The 20,011-nt window shown below is 42.1% G+C and overlaps 1 protein-coding gene across 3 annotated transcripts in view; it reads left to right on the forward strand.

The window, feature by feature from the left end:
- ULK3 (unc-51 like kinase 3) overlaps positions 1–14,089 on the forward strand; it is a 38,136-nt gene extending 24,047 nt beyond the window's left edge. For 2 of the 3 annotated variants that reach the window (XM_044279872.1, XM_044279873.1), the window contains 7 exons: positions 2,642–2,744; positions 3,813–3,877; positions 3,963–4,038; positions 10,859–10,899; positions 13,542–13,583; positions 13,678–13,744; positions 13,903–14,089. In XM_044279872.1, the coding sequence (XP_044135807.1) occupies positions 2,642–2,744; positions 3,813–3,877; positions 3,963–4,038; positions 10,859–10,899; positions 13,542–13,583; positions 13,678–13,744; positions 13,903–13,919 (411 nt within the window). In that variant the 3' untranslated portion in view covers positions 13,920–14,089. The remainder of the gene's footprint in view (positions 1–2,641; positions 2,745–3,812; positions 3,878–3,962; positions 4,039–10,858; positions 10,900–13,541; positions 13,584–13,677; positions 13,745–13,902) is intronic. The other variant, XM_044279874.1, reaches the window with a different exon arrangement.
- Positions 14,090–20,011: the final 5,922 nt, after the last annotated feature.

Consider the following 20,011-nt stretch of genomic DNA (forward strand, 5'->3'; position numbering starts at 1 on the left):
ATGCAACAGCTCACTGCAAACCAAATAAAGTACAAAATTGCATCATAATATCAAATGCTGAACTAATAAGTTAGAGATACTTGGCAAATCGTTTTGCCAAGTATCTCTAACTTATTAATCCACGGGTAGTGTAAGCACTACTGGTTGTGCATCTACTCCACCAATAGAAGGAGGGCAATGCTACCGGAACTACGTGGCAATTGTGGTGCCACTAATCCACCTATAGAAGGGGATAAGCCGAAAGGAGACCAGTATAAGTGCAATTACTCCGCCTGCGGAGGGTGTAATGCAACAGGGCGTATGGTACCCAGCGGAAGTTCAGTTACCCGCCCAATGAAGGAGGGTAATGTAATAGCCTGTATAGGAACCAGTGGTAGAGCAACCACTCTATACAAAGAGGGTAATACCACAAAATGTAAGGTATACGGAGTAAGTGCAAATACTCTTACGGAAGGAGAGGAATGCTAGCGGAAGCATAGGATCCAGTGATAGTGCAACTACTCCGCCATGGAAGGAGGGTAGTGCTACAGGACTTCTGTGGTAGTGTAAATAGTCTGCCTATGGAAGGAGAACAATGCAACCTGATGTACAGGAGCCCACCGAAGGTGCCAATACTCTGCCTAAGGCCTCATGCACAAGACCTGTTGTTCTGGACCGCATCCTTTTTGCGGCTCGGATGCGGACCTATTCACTTCAATGGGGTCGCAAAAGATGCAGACAGCACTCCGTGTGCTGTTTGCATCCTTTGCTCCGTTACATAGCCCCACAAAAAAATATAACATGTCCTATTCTTGTCCGTTTTGCGAACAAGAATAGGCATTTCTACAATGGGCTGCCTGCTCCGTTCTGCAAATTGCGGAAGGCACATGGGCGGCTTCCGTGTTTTGCGGATCCGCAATTTGCGGACTGCAAAAAACAGAACGGTCGTGTGCATGAGGCCTAAGAAATGTGAAGACACTCCGTCCTTTAAAAAAGGAGGGTAATGCTACCGGCCGAACGGCACCCACTGGAATTGCAATTACTCCGCCCATGGGGAGGAGGGTAAAGCTACCGGTTGTACCGCGTCCAGAGTTAGTGGCACTACTCCCCTATGGAAAGAGAATAATGAAACGGACTGTATGGTACCCCATGGAAGTGCTATCACCCTGTTTATGGAAGAAGGGTAATGGTACAGGCTATACAGTACCCAATGGAAGTGCAAGTACTCCGCCTATGGAAAGAGGTAATGCTACAGGCAGTACCGCATCCAGTGTAAGTGCAGTTACTCTGCCTTTTATGGAAGGAGGGTAATGCTACAGAATGTACAGTATTCATTGGAAGTGCAATTACTTTGCCTTTTTTATGGAAGGAGGGTAATTCTACAGAATGACAGTATCCAGTGCAAGTGCAATTACTCCGCCTTTTGTGGAAGGAGGGTAATGCTACAGGCTGTAGGTATCCAGTGCAAGTGCAATTACTCCCCCTTTTGTGGAAGGAGGGTATGCTACAAGCTGTACAGCATCCAGAGCACATGCAATACCTCCGCCTATGGAAGGAGGGAATGCTACCATGTAACTACTCCGCCTAGAGAAAGAGGGCAAGCTACAGGGAGTGCGGTATCTGGCGGTAGAACCAGGATTCCGCTTGCGCTATAGGACGTATGTATCCAGCAGTAGTTTAAAAAAATTCTGCCTACAGAATGGCATAGGAACTAGGCGTAGACAGACCAAATAGCTCCAAGGGTGAATAATATATAAATACTTTTTTTTTTTATTATAATATATATTTCCCCAGTCGTCTCCATGACAGCACAGCCTGATATTGACTTCCTCTGATAGGACAGGAAAAACAGAGAGGTAATCCGGTTTCCTGGAAGTCTCCATGACAGCACACATATCCCACCCTTTTTTCTTTATTGTTTTCAGACTCCTTTAATAGTTCCTTTCCCCTTTCCTGGTTCTGTTAAAAATACACTGGAGATGAGGGGAAGGGGTGGGGTTCTTAACCTCTCTGGGTTTTTTCCTGTCAATCTCAGGTTGTGCTGTCATGGAGACTTCCAGGAAACCGGATTACCGGTGAGTGTAATATGAGTGTAATATATATATATATATATATATATATATATATATATATATATATATATATATATATATATATATATATATAATCTCTCAATTCTAACCAAACTGACCTAACCTAAGGGAACTGCACCCACATCCATCTGTACTAATAACCGACACTGCAAGTCTCAGCAGAGAGCCTAGAAGTGCTTTCCTCAGCACAGTAGCACTGAGGCAAGGAAGGGGTTAGCAGCTGATCTCCCGTCTCCTGGGTGGGAATGCAGTCAGCTTGGAGACTGCCATCATCCCAGCTAAAGGTAAGAAAGAGAAAAATGTTAAAGAATGAAAAGAAAAAATTCAGCAGACCTGCAAAGCAGGGAGGTCTGCCTCCTACGGACACTAAGCTAACACTGATTAGCTCAGTGTCTGCAGGAGGGATATAGCTGAGAGGAGGAGCTAACACTTTTTTTGCTTAGTGTCGCCTCCTAGTGGCAATAGCTATAACCAAGTTTAAGACTGTGTCCCCCAATGATACGAATGAGAAAAGTGAGTTTTCAGTCTTGCCTGTTTAGGACTAAAGTTCTAATGTGCACATGTTACAGGTTTGTCAGTATGTGTCCAGAGCTGAGGAGCTAAAGTTCCTGGTGTCATCTAACAATAAGAGCCTGCTGCAACAGACTATATCATCTCGGGAACTCTTGAAAGGTGAGATCCAGAACCTTTTGAAGGGCAGCTCAGAACAGATTTTGTTTTATACAAGTTTCTTGTTTTGTTTGCCATGACCTTTTTAGTCATGTATTTGTAATGTATAATAGTAAATGACAGACAAGAAAACTAGGAAATAACTGCACACTACAGCAGTAGGGGCAGCAATAATGATGCAGAATTTAAAGGGTCACTAAGCTTTCCAAAAATGTTTGATATGTCATGGCAACATATCAAAAATTGATGAGGGTCTGAATGCCAAGACCCCCACCGATTGATGCACGGCGCAGGTGCAAGATTTACCATGCACTCAGGGCCAGCAGGAGGATGCGAGCGCTGCCTAGCCATCAATCAAGACTTGGAGGGAGGTGACAGAGGTGGGAGAACGGAGCCTCTGTCAGCCAGTTTAGGTTTATTTCTGGTGACAGAATTTTAGATATTTCTGGTGACAGAAACCCTTTAAAAGCTCAGTGGCCCTTTAAAAGAGGACCTTTCATCAGTTTACCCCTAGTCTAATTATGGTCTTTCCTTTATAGGGCGGCCCCTCTGATGCCATGGCATTTTTTTATTTATTTTTTCCAAAGACTCCCCCGTTTGTGCGCTCTTGGGCCCCGTTGATTTTGGCGCCTTAAATTATAATGAGTGGACTAGGCGGAGACTCGCAGTTTAGCTGGGGGCGGTTCTCTTCTCCCTGGCTGTGAGCGCATCCAATCAGAGCGCACCGCTCTTAGCCAGGGAGAAGCGCATCCAATCGGAGCGCACCGCTCTTAGCCAGGGAGTTGTTAGTTTACTGTACTCTCTGCATACTGTAGCTTGCCTATGAGTGGGTTTCTTACCTAGAAGCAGTACTACAAAGAATGTAATGGATTTATCTCAGGCCAAATATTCGGCCTTTATTTCTTGTTAGTCTAATAGCTGTTTTCAAAATGCTGTAAATGGACAGAGATCTTGAAGAAACCACGGACAGTACAGAAATTCATATTGTTTTCATACATTATCATTGCTATGTTGTTTCATACTAATATGTGTATATTTGGCTAAAACGAATCAACATCTATTTTAACGAAGAGATGTCCCAGAACAAGCCACGTCTGTTTGCTGCTTTGGAAGTGGCCTCGGCTGCAGTAGCGAAGGTATGAAGTCATCAGAACAAGTAGTGGAAAGCGAGATCATCTGCTAGAACTTCTTACATCCCTTCTATTGTCAATATCAATGCAGGATGAAGATGGCATGACCGCAGATGCCCTGGATCTGTACCAGCAGAGTCTAGGGGAATTGATACTAATGCTGTCTGGTACGTGGAGTTATTCTGTGTTATTTGAATGCGAAAGACACTTTTACTGACTTTTTATAGTACGTGATTACTATCATTTCTATCTAGAACTTTGGAGGTAAAGTTGTCATGTCTTGCTAAGGTCTGTACACATTTGTTTTCTATTATTCCGTCAGAGGTATACATCAAGAGTATTCTCTGACATATACCAGTGACGGAAGCCTCCAAACATGTGCCTGTGTGTGTGTAGGCATACCATGACATGTCAGCCATTGACTCCCATTGTAAAAATAAAATGATATACTGCGTGGTATATGTTTTTTTTTTTACTGCTGCTCGGACCATGGATCCATTTAGGTGTGTGCACATATAATGCTTTGCACAATGTACATTGATCTTTATATCACTGCACTTGAAAAGCAACAGATTGTGAGCAGACGGCCATGAAAACAGTAGAGAACCTAATGTGCTGATCCCGGTTGTCTGTAAAGTTGTGCATTCAAGTGCTAATAACAGTCTCAGCAGACTCTGATTTACTGTACATTTTTACATAGAGCTAGAGCATGAAGCCACTGGTTCCAGCTGAAGCTGTGTATGTAAAACTGCACAAATGATGTCCGTTATATAGGCTCTGCTTTAAGGACTGAATGGTTTGGATCAGTGAGCTGATAAAGAATAACTTGGGGGTAATCATCCCATATATTGGCAGCCATCGGTGACATATGTGTCCTGTATTAAAGCTAATGGCATAAGGACTTTTCTTTACCACAGATCTGAGATTTAGAACCCGCCTTAGGAACACTTTACAGTTTTCTTTGCATCATATTTATGTATCTTATTGCAATTTTTTATGCAACATTTAAAAGTATAAAATTCTCAGCAGTGAGGTTGAAATGTAACCCACTAGCTATATGTAAGGTAAAGTCTTTGTTATTTTTTTTATTTTTTTTCCTTTGGAAAGCAATTAATTTATTTACACACGAAGCATTCGCTTTTAAAGGGGTGGCACCAAGTTATTAATGCTAGCCCATTGTAACGAGCCTGTGCATTCAAGTATTTTTGCAATTACATATTGAGGGTCATTTACTAAACTCTTTACGCCATTATTATGTCATAAATTTTTTTTCAATTTTTGGCGCACACTGTATGTACACCATAATTTTGCGACTTTTAAAGCTTATCGACGCTTTTCAGAAGTGCCGAGAAGAGGGGGCGGGGCTTCACACAGCCTGCCGAATTTACTATAACTTACGCCAGAAACTGACGTAAGTTATAGCCGAAGTCTGCACCAGACCCCACAGCAGAGATGCACCTTACAAGTATATTTGTCAATTTTTTGTGCTAATATTATTGTTCCAGTACCCATTGCCCTTCCGTCCATTCCTTCCAGGCAGAAAAAGAGTACTTTCAGAAAAGTTGCATTATAATTTAATATAGTATTACTGTTGCTTTTTAAGCATAAAAAAAATATATATTTTATGGCAGTGAGGCTCTATGGTGTATTGGTACCTTTGCTTTCTAGCATGCAACAGGTCTGGGGTGCAATTCCCAGAGGGGAAGTAGACTTTTTTTTATTTTTTGTTGTTGTGAAGATTATGGCAGAAAACTGTAACCCTTTACCATAAAACAAAAGCGAAACAGTAAAATTTCCATTTTTCTACCATAACATGTAAAAAAAAAAATTACCTTACATGTCCTGGAGGAAAAGGAACCCCAGACCTACTGGATGACAAACAGCAAACCTACCACTACACTACAGAAGCTATAATGTAGCCTGATATTATTGCATATAATATACTGTAGTATAGCACTACTGTTGCTTTATAAGCACAAATGAAAATCCTCTTTTATAGCACAGAATCTCTATGGTGTAACGGTAACTTTACTGTCTGGCATGCAGTGGGTCTGAGGTTTAGTTCCCAAAGGGGGATATGTAAGGTGATATTTTTTTGTTGTTGTAAAGTTTAAGGCAGAATACAGGGAGTGCAGAATTATTAGGCAAATGAGTATTTTGACCACATCATCCTCTTTATGCATGTTGTCTTACTCCAAGCTGTATAGGCTCGAAAGCCTACTACCAATTAAGCATATTAGGTGATGTGCATCTCTGTAATGAGAAGGGGTGTGGTCTAATGACATCAACACCCTATATCAGGTGTGCATAATTATTAGGCAACTTCCTTTCCTTTGGCAAAATGGGTCCAAAAGAAGGACTTGACAGGCTCAGAAAAGTCAAAAATAGTGAGATATCTTGCAGAGGGATGCAGCACTCTTAAAATTGCAAAGCTTCTGAAGCGTGATCATCGAACAATCAAGCGTTTCATTCAAAATAGTCAACAGGGTCGCAAGAAGCGTATGGAAAAACCAAGGCGCAAAATAACTGCCCATGAACTGAGAAAAGTCAAGCGTGCAGCTGCCAAGATGCCACTTGCCACCAGTTTGGCCATATTTCAGAGCTGCAACATCACTGGAGTGCCCAAAAGCACAAGGTGTGCAATACTCAGAGACATGGCCAAGGTAAGAAAGGCTGAAAGACGACCACCACTGAACAAGACACACAAGCTGAAACGTCAAGACTGGGCCAAGAAATATCTCAAGACTGATTTTTCTAAGGTTTTATGGACTGATGAAATGAGAGTGAGTCTTGATGGGCCAGATGGATGGGCCCGTGGCTGGATTGGTAAAGGGCAGAGAGCTCCAGTCTGACTCAGACGCCAGCAAGGTGGAGGTGGAGTACTGGTTTGGGCTGGTATCATCAAAGATGAGCTTGTGGGGCCTTTTCGGGTTGAGGATGGAGTCAAGCTGAACTCCCAGTCCTACTGCCAGTTTCTGGAAGACACCTTCTTCAAGCAGTGGTACAGGAAGAAGTCTGCATCCTTCAAGAAAAACATGATTTTCATGCAGGACAATGCTCCATCACACGCGTCCAAGTACTCCACAGCGTGGCTGGCAAGAAAGGGTATAAAAGAAGAAAATCTAATGACATGGCCTCCTTGTTCACCTGATCTGAACCCCATTGAGAACCTGTGGTCCATCATCAAATGTGAGATTTACAAGGAGGGAAAACAGTCCACCTCTCTGAACAGTGTCTGGGAGGCTGTGGTTGCTGCTGCACGCAATGTTGATGGTGAACAGATCAAAACACTGACAGAATCCATGGATGGCAGGCTTTTGAGTGTCCTTGCAAAGAAAGGTGGCTATATTGGTCACTGATTTGTTTTTGTTTTGTTTTTGAATGTCAGAAATGTATATTTGTGAATGTTGAGATGTTATATTGGTTTCACTGGTAAAAATAAATAATTGAAATGGGTATATATTTGTTTTTTGTTAAGTTGCCTAATAATTATGCACAGTAATAGTCACCTGCACACACAGATATCCCCCTAAAATAGCTAAAACTAAAAACAAACAAAACTACTTCCAAAAATATTCAGCTTTGATATTAATGAGTTTTTTGGGTTCATTGAGAACATGGTTGTTGTTCAATAATAAAATTAATTCTCAAAAATACAACTTGCCTAATAATTCTGCACTCCCTGTACTTTAAATTTTGTTTATGGCAGAAAATGGAACTCTTACCATAATGGCTCATTCAGACTGCCGTATGCTGTCCGCAAAAAATACTGAATGCTATCCGTTTTTATGCAGAGCCACAAAAAAACGGATAGCATTCAGTATTTTTACAGACCCATAGACTTCAATGGGGCTATGTCCTGATTTTCACGGACAAGTATAGGACATGTTCCATTTGTTTTGCGGAACTGTGGAATAGAAAAGGACCCCATAGAAGTGAATGGGTCAGCATCTAATCCACAAAAAAACGGATCCGCATTTTTGCAGATGGCATACAGCCATCTGAATGAGCCCTAAAACGAAATCTGAAAAGTAAAATTTCCATTTTTCTACCTGTTAGCGTTTTTTCTCAGGCAGGTTTATGATAGTTATATGATGAGGCATCAGACCTCCAACCCGTGAATATTTCCCTGTGCAATGAATATCCATTTTGCTTCTGATCAGGAGATAAATATCAGCCCAGACTTAACTTAGGTTGTTAAATATGTGATATCTTTATTTCCCAGCACATATTTTTAGGGCTTATTGGGGGGTGGGTGCATATTGTCTCTCAAGATCCAATTGGAACAATCCTGGTAGTTCTTAGCAGGCCTTGGGAAACATGTTTGTCAAGATACAGTTGAAACTTTGTTAAACAATACTGGTATCTGCTATATACAATACATGGAAAGGGTTATTTTACATTGAGCAGGTTTTCTCTACATGCTAATAAGTTAAATAAGTTGCTGTCATTGTATGTGAGGTGAGATGTTAAATAGCCTTTTGTTCAGGCAGGCTGCTATTGTGTCCAGAGGTTGTGAGATATGTTAATTTGAGGTACTGCATTCCACAAGAGATGAGGCTTGTATAATATATGTCTTATCTGTGATGTATCAAAAGTAAGATTATGAAAAATCCCTTTCACTACCATAACTAAAAGTTCTTCTAAGGCCTCATGCACACGACAGTATTTTTTCACTGTCCGCAAAACGGGGTTCCGTTGGTCCGTGATCCGTGACCGTTTTTTCGTCCGTGGGTCTTCCTTGATTTTTGGAGGATCCACGGACAGGAAAAAAAAAGTCGTTTTGGTGTCCGCCTGGCCGTGCGGAGCCAAACGGATCCGTCCTGAATTACAATGCAAGTCAATGGGGACGGATCCGTTTGACGTTGACACAATATGGTGCAATTGCAAATGGATCCGTCCCCCATTGACTTTCAATGTAAAGTCTGGAGTCCCTTTATACCATCTGATCGGAGTTTTCTCCAATCCAATGGTATATTTTAACTTGAAGTGTCCCCATCACCATGGGAACGCTTCTGTTAGAATATACTGTTGGATATGAGTTACATCGTGAAAACTCATATCCGACAGTATATTCTAACACAGAGGCGTTCCCATGGTGATGGGGACGCTTCTAGTTAGAATATACTACAAACTGTGTACATGACTGCTGCCTGGCAGCACCCGATCTCTTACAGGGGGCCGTGATCAGCACAATTAACCCCTCAGGTGCCGCTCCTGAAGGGGTTAATTGTGCGTATCATAGCCCCCTGTAAGAGATCAGGGCTGCCAGGCAGCAGGGGGCAGACCTCCCCCCTCCCCAGTTTGAATATCATTGGTGGCCAGTGCGCCGCACCCCCTCCCTCCCTCTATTGTAATAATAGCATTGGTGGCCAGTGTGCGCCCCCCCGCCCCCCTCCCTCCCTCTATTGTAATAATAGCATTGGTGGCACAGTGTGGGCCCCCTCCCTATTGTTTTTATACATTGGTGGCCGTGTGCGCCCCCCCGCCCCCCCCCCTTCCTCCCTCTATTGTTTTAATACATTGGTGGCAGTGTGCGCCCCCCCGCCCCCGCTCTGAAAAAGCTTTTATGCAGACGGATCTTCGGATCCGTCTGTATGAAAGTAACCTATGGCCACGGATCACGGACAAGATGCCAATCTTGAATGGGTCCGTGAACTGTTGTCCGTCAAAAAAATAGGACAGGTCATATTTTTTTTACGGACAGGATACACGGATCACGGTCTCGGCTGCAAAACGGTGCATTTTCCGATTTTTCCACTGCCCCATTGAAAGTCAATGGGTCCGCGAAAAAAAACAGAAAACGGCACAACGGCCACGGATGCACACAACGGTCGTGTGCATGAGGCCTAAAGGGGGCACTAAGAGGGCATCACTACTGTACAGTAAAGGGCATACTGTAAGGTAAACTCCTCATCCTGTCCAGCGTTAGTAAGGATTTTGGGGGGAATCTTCTGCGCTGCCTGAGGATGCACCTAATTTATGACAAGTTTCGTCATAAATTAGGTGCCTCCTCTGGCAGTCTCTGGACTTTGAGCTGCTGCAGATTCCTGTCTTCATTTACACCAGAAAACTATTCCCTCTGGATCAGGTCCAACAAGACACAAAGATGATACTGGTGGGATGAGCACAGTACACACTAGCTTGGTAGCAATACTGATGGGAGGAGCACAGTACACACTAGCCTGGTAGCAATATTGGTGGGAGGAGCACAGTACACACTAGCCTGGTAGCAATATTGGTGGGAGGAGCACAGTACACACTAGCCTGGTAGCAATATTGGTGGGAGGAGCACAGTACACACTAGCCTGGTAGCAATATTGGTGGGAGGAGCACAGTACACACTAGCCTGGTAGCAATATTGGTGGGAGGAGCACAGTACACACTAGCTTAATAGCAGTGATTAGGGATGAGCGAATTTCTAATTTTGAAGTTCGTGTTGTGGTATTTACTGAATTTCGTTATGGATCCCGTTACTCCGGACCATAACACAATTCCATGACGGAATGCATAACTGAATGCCTTTTAGAGGCATTCCGTTATTCATTGTCATAATAGAAGTTTATGGCCTGCATAACGGATTCGTCCTGTTTACGTTATGCTGGAGTCCTCTAACACAATTCAGTAAATACCACAACACGAACCTGCACACGAACTTCAAAATATGAAATTCGCTCATCCCTAGCAGTGATGATGATACTGGTGGGAGGAGCACAGTACACACTAGCTTGACAGTAGTGATGATGATACTGGTTTGTGACGACCACAATCCGTATTCTGTTCCTAGCAGTTATTGTGCCAGCATAAGTCTCCTCAGTTGTGTATCTGCCATACTCTCTAGTCTTCGTACAAAAGACACATCATTGGTATTCCTAGTACAAATAATTAGAGAAAACAATGATTGTGTGCAAAGGAAAACTTTTCACTACTTGCAGTATGTGGAATTTAATACATAAGTTGATTTTCTTTTCATTCTGTTTTTTGTAGCTGAACTAGCTGGAAGAAGACGGGAGCTGCTACATGCTGAAGTAAGTGCAACGGAGAAGACAGTGATGGAATTATAGTATTCTCTTAAAATAAGCGTAAACTGAAGGAAATATAGTAGGGTACATATTTCCAGTATATTGCACCCCAAAGTTTACTTTTATAGTTATTTATAAATGGTTTTCTATATGCTCACGTAAATATATCTCAGTTTTATTGAAAATCCACAAACACCAGGCACTTTTTCAATTATTAATTTACATGTATTTTGGGCTAAAATAACATTTCTGTAATAGGTTTTTATTAAACCTTATGCACTATTTGGTGTCTTCAGCCTCTGTGTTTCACAGTACATAGCAACTGCAGAAAACTGTTCTATGATAAATATATCAGGTTTGTTCTCCAACTCCTTCTGAATCCTCCTGAAGGAACTTCTAAGCTGATTTATGACCAAATCAAAGATCACAAATCAGCTTAGAGGATTGTCCAGTAGATGAGAGAGAAGGGCTGGAGAAGGATCTGTCGAATGGCCTGTCTGCTTTATCACACAACAGTTTTCGGCAGCTGCTATCTACTTTGAAACGTAGAAGCTGCAGAAGCCAAAGGTGCGAACATTATAGTAAAAGCCATATACATTTTTTTTTTTTTGTCCAAAATGCATGTGAATCAGTCATGAAAAAAAGGATCTCAAGTTGTCTGTACCATTTAACCATAACCATGTATGGCACTTGGATGTCCCAATTAAGGTGGAAAAGGGGGGAAAAAAATAATGTGCCAAATATATCTAAAAATTAAGTCAAGAAATAGATTATAATACAAATAAGAGAATTTTTTTTTTTAAACTGACCGTCATCATAGTCGCCCGTTCATGAAAAACGATGCATATACACATTTATTAAGACCAATGTTTAGATTCCGGTGGTAATAAAGCCCTGTGCTGGTGGTGGTTCCCCACCCACGCCACACCCACTTATTTAGACCTGGCGTATTTCAGAATGATAAATGACCCCCATTATATATCAAAATGGCCAAGATAAATAGGGAAGCCATATATTTATTTTTTATCAGGTGCATATTTAAAGAATAATAATTCAAAATTGATTTTTTTCACACTCTTCCCCAAATAAAATTATAAAAAAAACTCTAGAATTTTTTTTTATTAGATCCCTAGGTATTATGTAAGAAAGAACAAACATATTACTTTGGTTACCCAACAAATAAAAAAAAGTTAGGACCATTAAACCGCCACATGCACTAAGCTGTTTGCTGTGAGTCGCACCTTACGCTGCTGTAATTTCCCCACTGGCTCCTGGTACTCCCCATATGGTACAGGTAGGTTTAGCATTAGGTCCTGTGCCACTTGAGAAACCTTGGCATGGTGCGCAGGCTCAGGTATATCCTTAATATAACGATATACTGGCTAAAGTCTCATTTTTAACATCAGTGTGAGGGTTTAGTCAGATGTTACTGTTTGCATCCACCACAGTAGTGCACCTATTCTTGTAATTTATTTATTCTATATATAATTCCACATCCACACATTTTGCCATCTGGTGTAGGATTTATCTGTGGTACTTGTGGTCCGCTGTGTGCTTCCTCCACTGTATGCATTTTTTGCTGGGGATCACCCTTAGCAACAGACCACAAGCGCAGTATCTTTTCCCCCGAGTATAAATGCACAACTGCATTTGAGACCATGTATTTTTGTCATTTTAAATTGCTTATCTATTCTTTCCTTGTACAATGACCTGGATAGAAAACTGTCGTATGTAAGGGCCATTGCACACAACCGTATGCCCTCTGAGACATGCGGGCCATATGTCCCGGAGCGGCATTGACCATGCGCACGGGAGCACACAGCATCATAGATTACAATGATGCTCTGCACATCGAGCCGCCTGCGGGCCTATTGTCCCCCACTCATAAGATCATATTAGCGCGGAACAATAGTCCTGCGGGCAGCCCAACGTGAACAGCATCATTGTAATTAGGGTTCGGTTCCAAGTGGTACCTTGGAACCGAACCTGAGTTTGGGAAATGTTTTTTTTACAGTACAAATTAATTTATGAAGTTATTACCAAAAGTCTCGTGAGACTTCGCGAAGCAATAACTTCAGCTCATCTGAGCCAATACATTTTAATACTGTACGAAGCTCCTGCTCCGTACAGTGTTAGAACGAAGTTTTATGCAAATCGACTTTGGATGTTTCATCCGAAGTCTATTCGCTCATTCCTAATTGTAACCTATGATGCTGTGTGCTACCGTGTGCATTTGTGTAAATGCCCCGTAAGTCAATGAGGTCCCCTCCTGACCAATGTGTCTATGGCCGATGGGGATGCCGTAAAGCAATTTTTTTTAAATGCTCAGGAAAGTAGTTTCCCCCAATAAAGTGATCTATATAAATCAAGAAGTGGCCTCTATTATTAGGCTTAGTGGCCAGTGGAAAACTGCAGGAATTGATAGTTTTTGTTTAAATATAGATAATTGCATGGGAAATTAAAAATAACACCATAAAAAATTATAAAAAAAATACGTTCAATGTAAAAGCTTGATTTAAACAATAAATCATTTTCTGACTGTACATTCCTTTTAAGACCATGATCTATAGTTAGTTTCCCATTGTGGCATTGTGTTCTTGAGCTGCAGCTCTCTTCTCTCTGGTAATATAGATGTGTTTATCCTGCAGATTCAGGCACTCATGAAGAGAGCAGAATTTTTAAAGGAACAGGTAAGTAGAGTACAAAAAATGGCACATCATCTACATGTGAGAGAATTGGTTTTGGTCTTTAGGATCTCAAAATGTGGTGATCTCTTTTATGCAGATGAAAACGTCTGATTGGAAGTCTGAATCTCTCGGGCAGGAGATGCTATCGGAGTCTGTGCGAAGCTGTGAGTCTACAAACCTTTTACTTTTCCACCTTCTTTTAAAATAAATAATAGATACCATGAAATGGAAATGTCATATGAAATATAGGATAATAATGCTGTAATAGAGGCAGAGCATCACTGTGCAATATCTGAAATGCCTTCCTCTTACTCTTTTTCAGCGTGCTCTTTGCAGTAGCCCCACAATTTGGGACACTAACCTGAACAGAAATCTCTACATATGGTTATTTGTCTTAGTAATATTATGTGTAAATTAAATTATTTTCCAATCTCTGGTTGATTATTTTTCCTGTATCTCCACAACCTACACTTGAAAGATTGCTGAATAAATCAGTTACGCTTCCACCACCTACTGCTAAGGTGAATGTGCATATTATTTCAACAAGACGTATTTAACATGCAGCCCCCTTTTGAGTTTACTGTGCAGCACCAGAAGGTACAGCCAGTTCTGGCAGCGGGGAAATAATCTGTGAACTTAGCCTATCCTCAGCCCTCAGGTATCAATATTAAAATCCTGGGATACCCTTAACCAGTTGTATCTTCCCATCTCCTAGAACAGCATGTAGTGGACAGAGATGATTACTGCAGCACTAGTCCCATTAAAGTGGATCGGAGCGGTGTTGTTCCAGCAACAGAGCTACTCAGGAGCAGCTGATGATCACGTCCTATCCTGAGAATAGGCCATTTATATGAAAATCCTGGAATAACCCTTTAAGCTGGCCATACACTATAGACAGCTTTTTCAGCCAACAGCTATTCCTCCTGCCTCTATCTCATACAGTTCTCCCTTAAATGGGCATCTGTCAGCAGATTTGTACCTATGGAACTGGCTGACCTGTTACATGTGCACTTGGCAGCTGAAGGCATCTGTGTTGGTCCCATGTTCATATGTGCCCACCTTGCTGAGAAAAATGATGTTTTATTATATGCAAATGAGCCTCTAAGAGCAACGGGGGTGTAGCCGTTACACCTAGAGCAGGCATGTCCAAAGTCCAGCTCCCGTTCCGGACTGATAAGGCCCCACAGATAAGTTGCCCAAATATAGATCTTACGGCCCCCCCCAACCCCACCCCCCAGTGAGTCCCCGAGCGCCGCTCAGGACTCCGGGTCTCTCTCGCCGCGGGACTTGACGTCATCAGCCGATGCAGGTAGAAGGAAAGCCCAAATCTTGCGACGTCTGAGATCTCGCGAGATTTGGGTTTTCCTTCTCCCTGCGCCTCCACACACAGCCACAAGGGCGACCATTAAGGGCTATTGAAGAAGAAGAAAAACTTCTGCCTACCAAACACCTTGACAAGGAGCAGTAACTGCACAGACAACACACTGACGGGCTAAGGATACATGTATAAAGCAGAAAAGGGAGCATATAGGAATCTGTTATAGCAAGCTCTCATACCCTTCATTAACCCCTGGCTGTCCGTCACTGTGCTATAATTCCATTATCTGATGTGTTACTATTAGTGTTGAGCGAACTTGTGTTTTAAGTTCGGCTTCTAAAGTTCGGGTTATTGAAGAATTGCGCTATGGATTCCGCTACTACGGACCATAACGGAACTTAGAATCCATAACGCGATTCTTCGATGACCCGAACGCTTAGACGCCGAACTTAAAAAACAAGTTCGCTCAACACTAATTACTATTGTCTGCCTGTTATGTGTTTTTTTTTTTATATTAAAGGCAGAGTGATTTAACACCTGTTTAGACTTGTCATCCAAGTCACAAAATGAAAAGTATGCCGTTTTCAATAAACTTTGCATGAAATAGTTAATTTGCATTTAATTTTAATGGTTTAAAGAATGTCAGGCAAAATGATCGGCCCTAGCACATGTTCACTTAATCAAATCTGGCACTCTTCGAAAAAAAAGTTGGGACACCCCTGACCTAGAGGCTCTGCTGTCTCTGCAACTTCTGCACTTGACAGGGCCAAGTGTGATGATGTCTATAATGCCCGGCCTTGTCAGTTAAAGTGCAGAGGGGGGCAGCGGTGGAAAAGAGAGCAGAGCCTCTAGGAAAGCAGATGGATTACAAGAATGAGAAACTATACTATATGTGAATGCAAATACAATAGGTTATTCATAAATGGACAGAACGCGATCCTCTATAAATCTCATATATCATAAAACTCCAAAAGAAAGCAAAAAAACACAACATTTTCCAAATAATTCTTTTAATAACAAGGTATTAGAAATGTAGTTACTAGTAGAAACCACTTGTACAAGGACTCACAGATCTAAACAAAACGTTCACAACCACTACACATGTTGAGACAGCGCAGAGTGAGGCATCCTAACCCAGGCGTTCTCTTCAGTTACTGGCTCTGTGTTTTGCTGTGCCGTGATCTACCAACCAGGGCCTAGTCATTGTATTTTCTGTTGCTTTCCATATGTATTGCGTTATTCTGCATATAGTACTTTGAAAAAGCATTGGTTCCTTTCCAGCTGTTCCATATTTTGTCTCATCTGTAAACAAAATGAATTGTTAGGGCTCATCTACACGACCATATACATTTTTCAATCCGCCAAAAATACAGATATCCGTCCGTGACCTTTTAGCTGTTGGATCTTGTGGCATGTTGCATGGGGGACCCCATAGATGCAATTTTGCAGTGCAACATTGTGATCTTCATTTCACGGGACATGTGTTGCCATGTAGCCGCAGCCTAGGGCCCCTTGCCGACCAGCGTCCGCAGCGCAGCTCCTCGCCTGAACTCCCAGCACTGCCGTGGGTCACATAGCATTATATAGATTTATGATGCTATGTAACCCTTACAGTTCTGCAATGTATTGGATAACAATGACATAATGCTGCCAGTGTTATCCAATACATTGCAGAACTGTAAGGGTTACATAGCATCATAAATCAATATAATGCTATGTGACCCTGTCAGTGCAGGGAGTCCAGGCCGGGAGGCTGCGTTGCGGACTCGCAGCGTGACACACGGTCGTCTGCAAGGGGTCTAAGGGTGGCCATGCACATTAGAGTAATGTCAGCGGAAATCAAGGTTTTCATTAGGACCGGCAGACCATCTGTATGGCTTTATTTTTATGTTCCCCTGAAGGATCAGGCTGTTGAATTTCAGCATGCCCATTCCTTTTGTATAAGGGGAGATAAGCTACCAGAGGTCTTTGGCAGCGGGTCTCCCCATGCATAACACATACACAACCAAGATGAGCATGCAAGTGTGTGGCAGGGAGTCAAGAGGAATAGTTATTAGCTTAAAAAGCATTTGGACGATGGCAAAGGCTTTGGAACTCCATTATATCTAAAACAAGACAGTGGTGATTACTCCAAGGGCACCGTGGTAACTCATCTAGGAAGCCCCCTTAGCCTGTTGATTTTCAATGGCTGATTAATAAGAAAATGGTAAAGATACGATCCATGTCCTATGCTTAAAGGGAATGCATCATCAGAAAATGACAGTGTTAAAATCTAATTTTTACGTTAAGCATATTTTTTTCGGTGGATTAATTTTCTGTGTCTATATTAAAAAAATAAAATAAAAAATCCTACAGTTTTAAATGGCCTAAAAATAGACTTGGTCTGTACAGATCCATTTTCAGTAGTCATCTCATACAGGCAGGATTACAATGACGGATGCCACCATACACAATAGTGATTCTCAAAGCTCATCTACCCCTTCCTTATAAAATTACGTCTGCAGAGGTCCTAGAGTATGCCTAGAAAACGATCCCATATAAGTCCATTGTGGTTGCTGTAAAGCATCTCTAAATTCTGTTAACAGCAGGCAAGATGGCAGCCCCCATAATCATGTTCAGTAGACAGAATTTTAAAAAATCTACAATCGTAAGATAAAACATTAGAAAAAAGGAGATGTCACTGTTTTTAACTGGCAGAAAGACAATTATAGATGACATATTCCCTTTGAAGAAAAACCCTTGCCCCCAAAAGATCAGAAGGTGAAGGGATTTCACAGTAAGAACCATAATACCAACAATGAAACGTGGTATGTGTGGTGTGGGGATGCGTTACAGCTCCTTTAAAATAGCCAGGGGCGGATTTGCCATAGACCCTACAGGGAAACTTCCGGGTAGGCTGATGCCCAGGGGACCACCTGAGCCATCCTCATGGCCATTAGCCAGAGGTGGACTGGGAACTTAAAGTGGCCCTGGAAAAAAAAAAAACTAAAGTGGCCCCATGTTGTAGGCAGATCCAAACTGACAGAAGGTGGGGTAACAAAAGTAGGCAAGGCCAGCAATACTGTAGTGCAGAAATTAATACCACCCCGGTAGAACCAAATACCACAGTGCGGCACAAAACGCTGCCTCAGCAGAACCAAATACCACAGTGCATTACAAAATACTGTCTCAGCAGAACCAAATACCACAATGTAGCACAAGCCCCAACAGAACCCGATAGCACAATGCAGCACAAAATACTGCCTCAGCAGAAACGGATACCACAGTGCAGCACGAAATACTACCGCTGCGCAACAGTATGAAACTGTATCATTGTCCTGAGGATGGCAACATAGTTGAATTCAGGAGGGCACCTGGTAAGGTGCATAAGTGCCTGATGCTCCTACAGTAACTAATGCTGAGAGCATCAAATCTTTGTTTCTGGCTGTCAGCCCAGAGGAGGGCTTAGGCAACCCTCTGAGCATTGGTCCGCTGGGAGATTTCCCTGCAGGGTCATGGCCAGTCCGCCCATACCGCGAGCCATGGTAAGTACTCATCTGATGCATACCGACTTCAGAATTTAGCTGTGTTGGCATCTTGAAACAAGTGGAGTAGGAGGACAGAATGTGGCAGCTGGCCACTACACAGGGGCAGTTTTTGGGAGATATTATGTGCTTCTAAGGCAGCATTTTGTGATGTACTATGGTATTTGGCTCTGCCGGGGTGGTATTTTGTGCCGCATTATTGTATTACTGGCCCTGCCTATCTGTGTGGCCCTTCCTTCTGTCAATCTGGGCTACAAAATTGGGCCACTTTAAGTTCCCAGTCTTTCCCTGAAAATAGCTAAGCCACCAGATGAAATGCAGATACATTAGAATCCACCACTAAGTCTAAATGAATCCGTTTTTGTAATGTGAATGACTGACATGAAATTTTAGAAAGTGTTTAGTTAAACTAGAAATTACTTTTCCAATGGGTGAGTTTTGAATAACTTAGTTCTAAAATGTGTTACGCGCTTACTCAAAAGAGGGAATGAATCCAGCATCCATACAGTAGCTGTGCTCTTCTACTACATTAAAGACACAACCTATGGACAACAGTGGTTCTGAAAGAAAGCAGCCATATTTTCCTGGTCTCATAACCGATTTAACATAGGCTCTGTAGTTAATAGACATACTGCTTCAGGTTTAGCATCTTTACATAACATTATTTTAAGTAGTTATATGTCCTCTGTTTAGTTTAACTAAACCTGAAATTATAGGGCATGGGTACAAGTATAGCTGTCCTTTTATAAGACTTTGATATATTATAGTGGCATGTCAGATGTTTTCATTAATGGAGGTCTAGGTACTGAGACCACCACTGATAGCTAAAATAAGACAGAAGTGTTCTGCTAAGCACTGTGCTCATTTGGTTTTGATCTGCTCTCCTTGTGAAGTTGAGTGAACAGTGTAAAGATTAAGAGACCTTCTATGAGCATGTTCACTGCTTGCCCCCCTGACCTAAGAGAGCTGACCAGCAAAGCACTCAGCAGAGCTCCTCTGCCTCTTTGTTTTAGTGATTGATAGGGATCTCAGCACCCAAACCCCCACCAATCCTAAGTTCTGACTGTCAAGTTTTATGAAATGATAGTTACCCTCGTGTAGATGTAACATTACCAAAACCTCACTTCAGATGCTGCATATGTTTTGGTGCACCACAAAAACATTGAATTTCATCTCACTAATGCTCAAACTTCTAGAATTAAACCGTTTAGTGTTCTTCCCAAATAATTTAGACATATACATACCACAACACAACACAGTCAGATGATCAATTCAGTAACGTCAAGCCCTAAAGGAGGATGTGTACAGGGTGGGCCATTTATATGGATACACCTTAATAAAATGGGAATGGTTGGTGATATTAACTTCCTGTTTGTGGCACATTAGTATATGTGAAGGGGGAAACTTTTCAAGATGGGTGGTGACCATTGCGGCCATTTTGAATCCAACTTTTTTGAACGTTTTTTCAATAGGAAGAGGGTCATGTGACAGCATAGATACGAGATGTGCAGCACCTGAAACTACGGATATTGGAAGCCTGTGCTAGCATTTCTCCTGCGGTGTTGCTATCAGTGTGTGAAGAGTGGGAG

Source organism: Bufo gargarizans, chromosome 2 (assembly GCF_014858855.1).
Source record: "Bufo gargarizans isolate SCDJY-AF-19 chromosome 2, ASM1485885v1, whole genome shotgun sequence".
Lineage (NCBI taxonomy): Eukaryota > Metazoa > Chordata > Amphibia > Anura > Bufonidae > Bufo > Bufo gargarizans.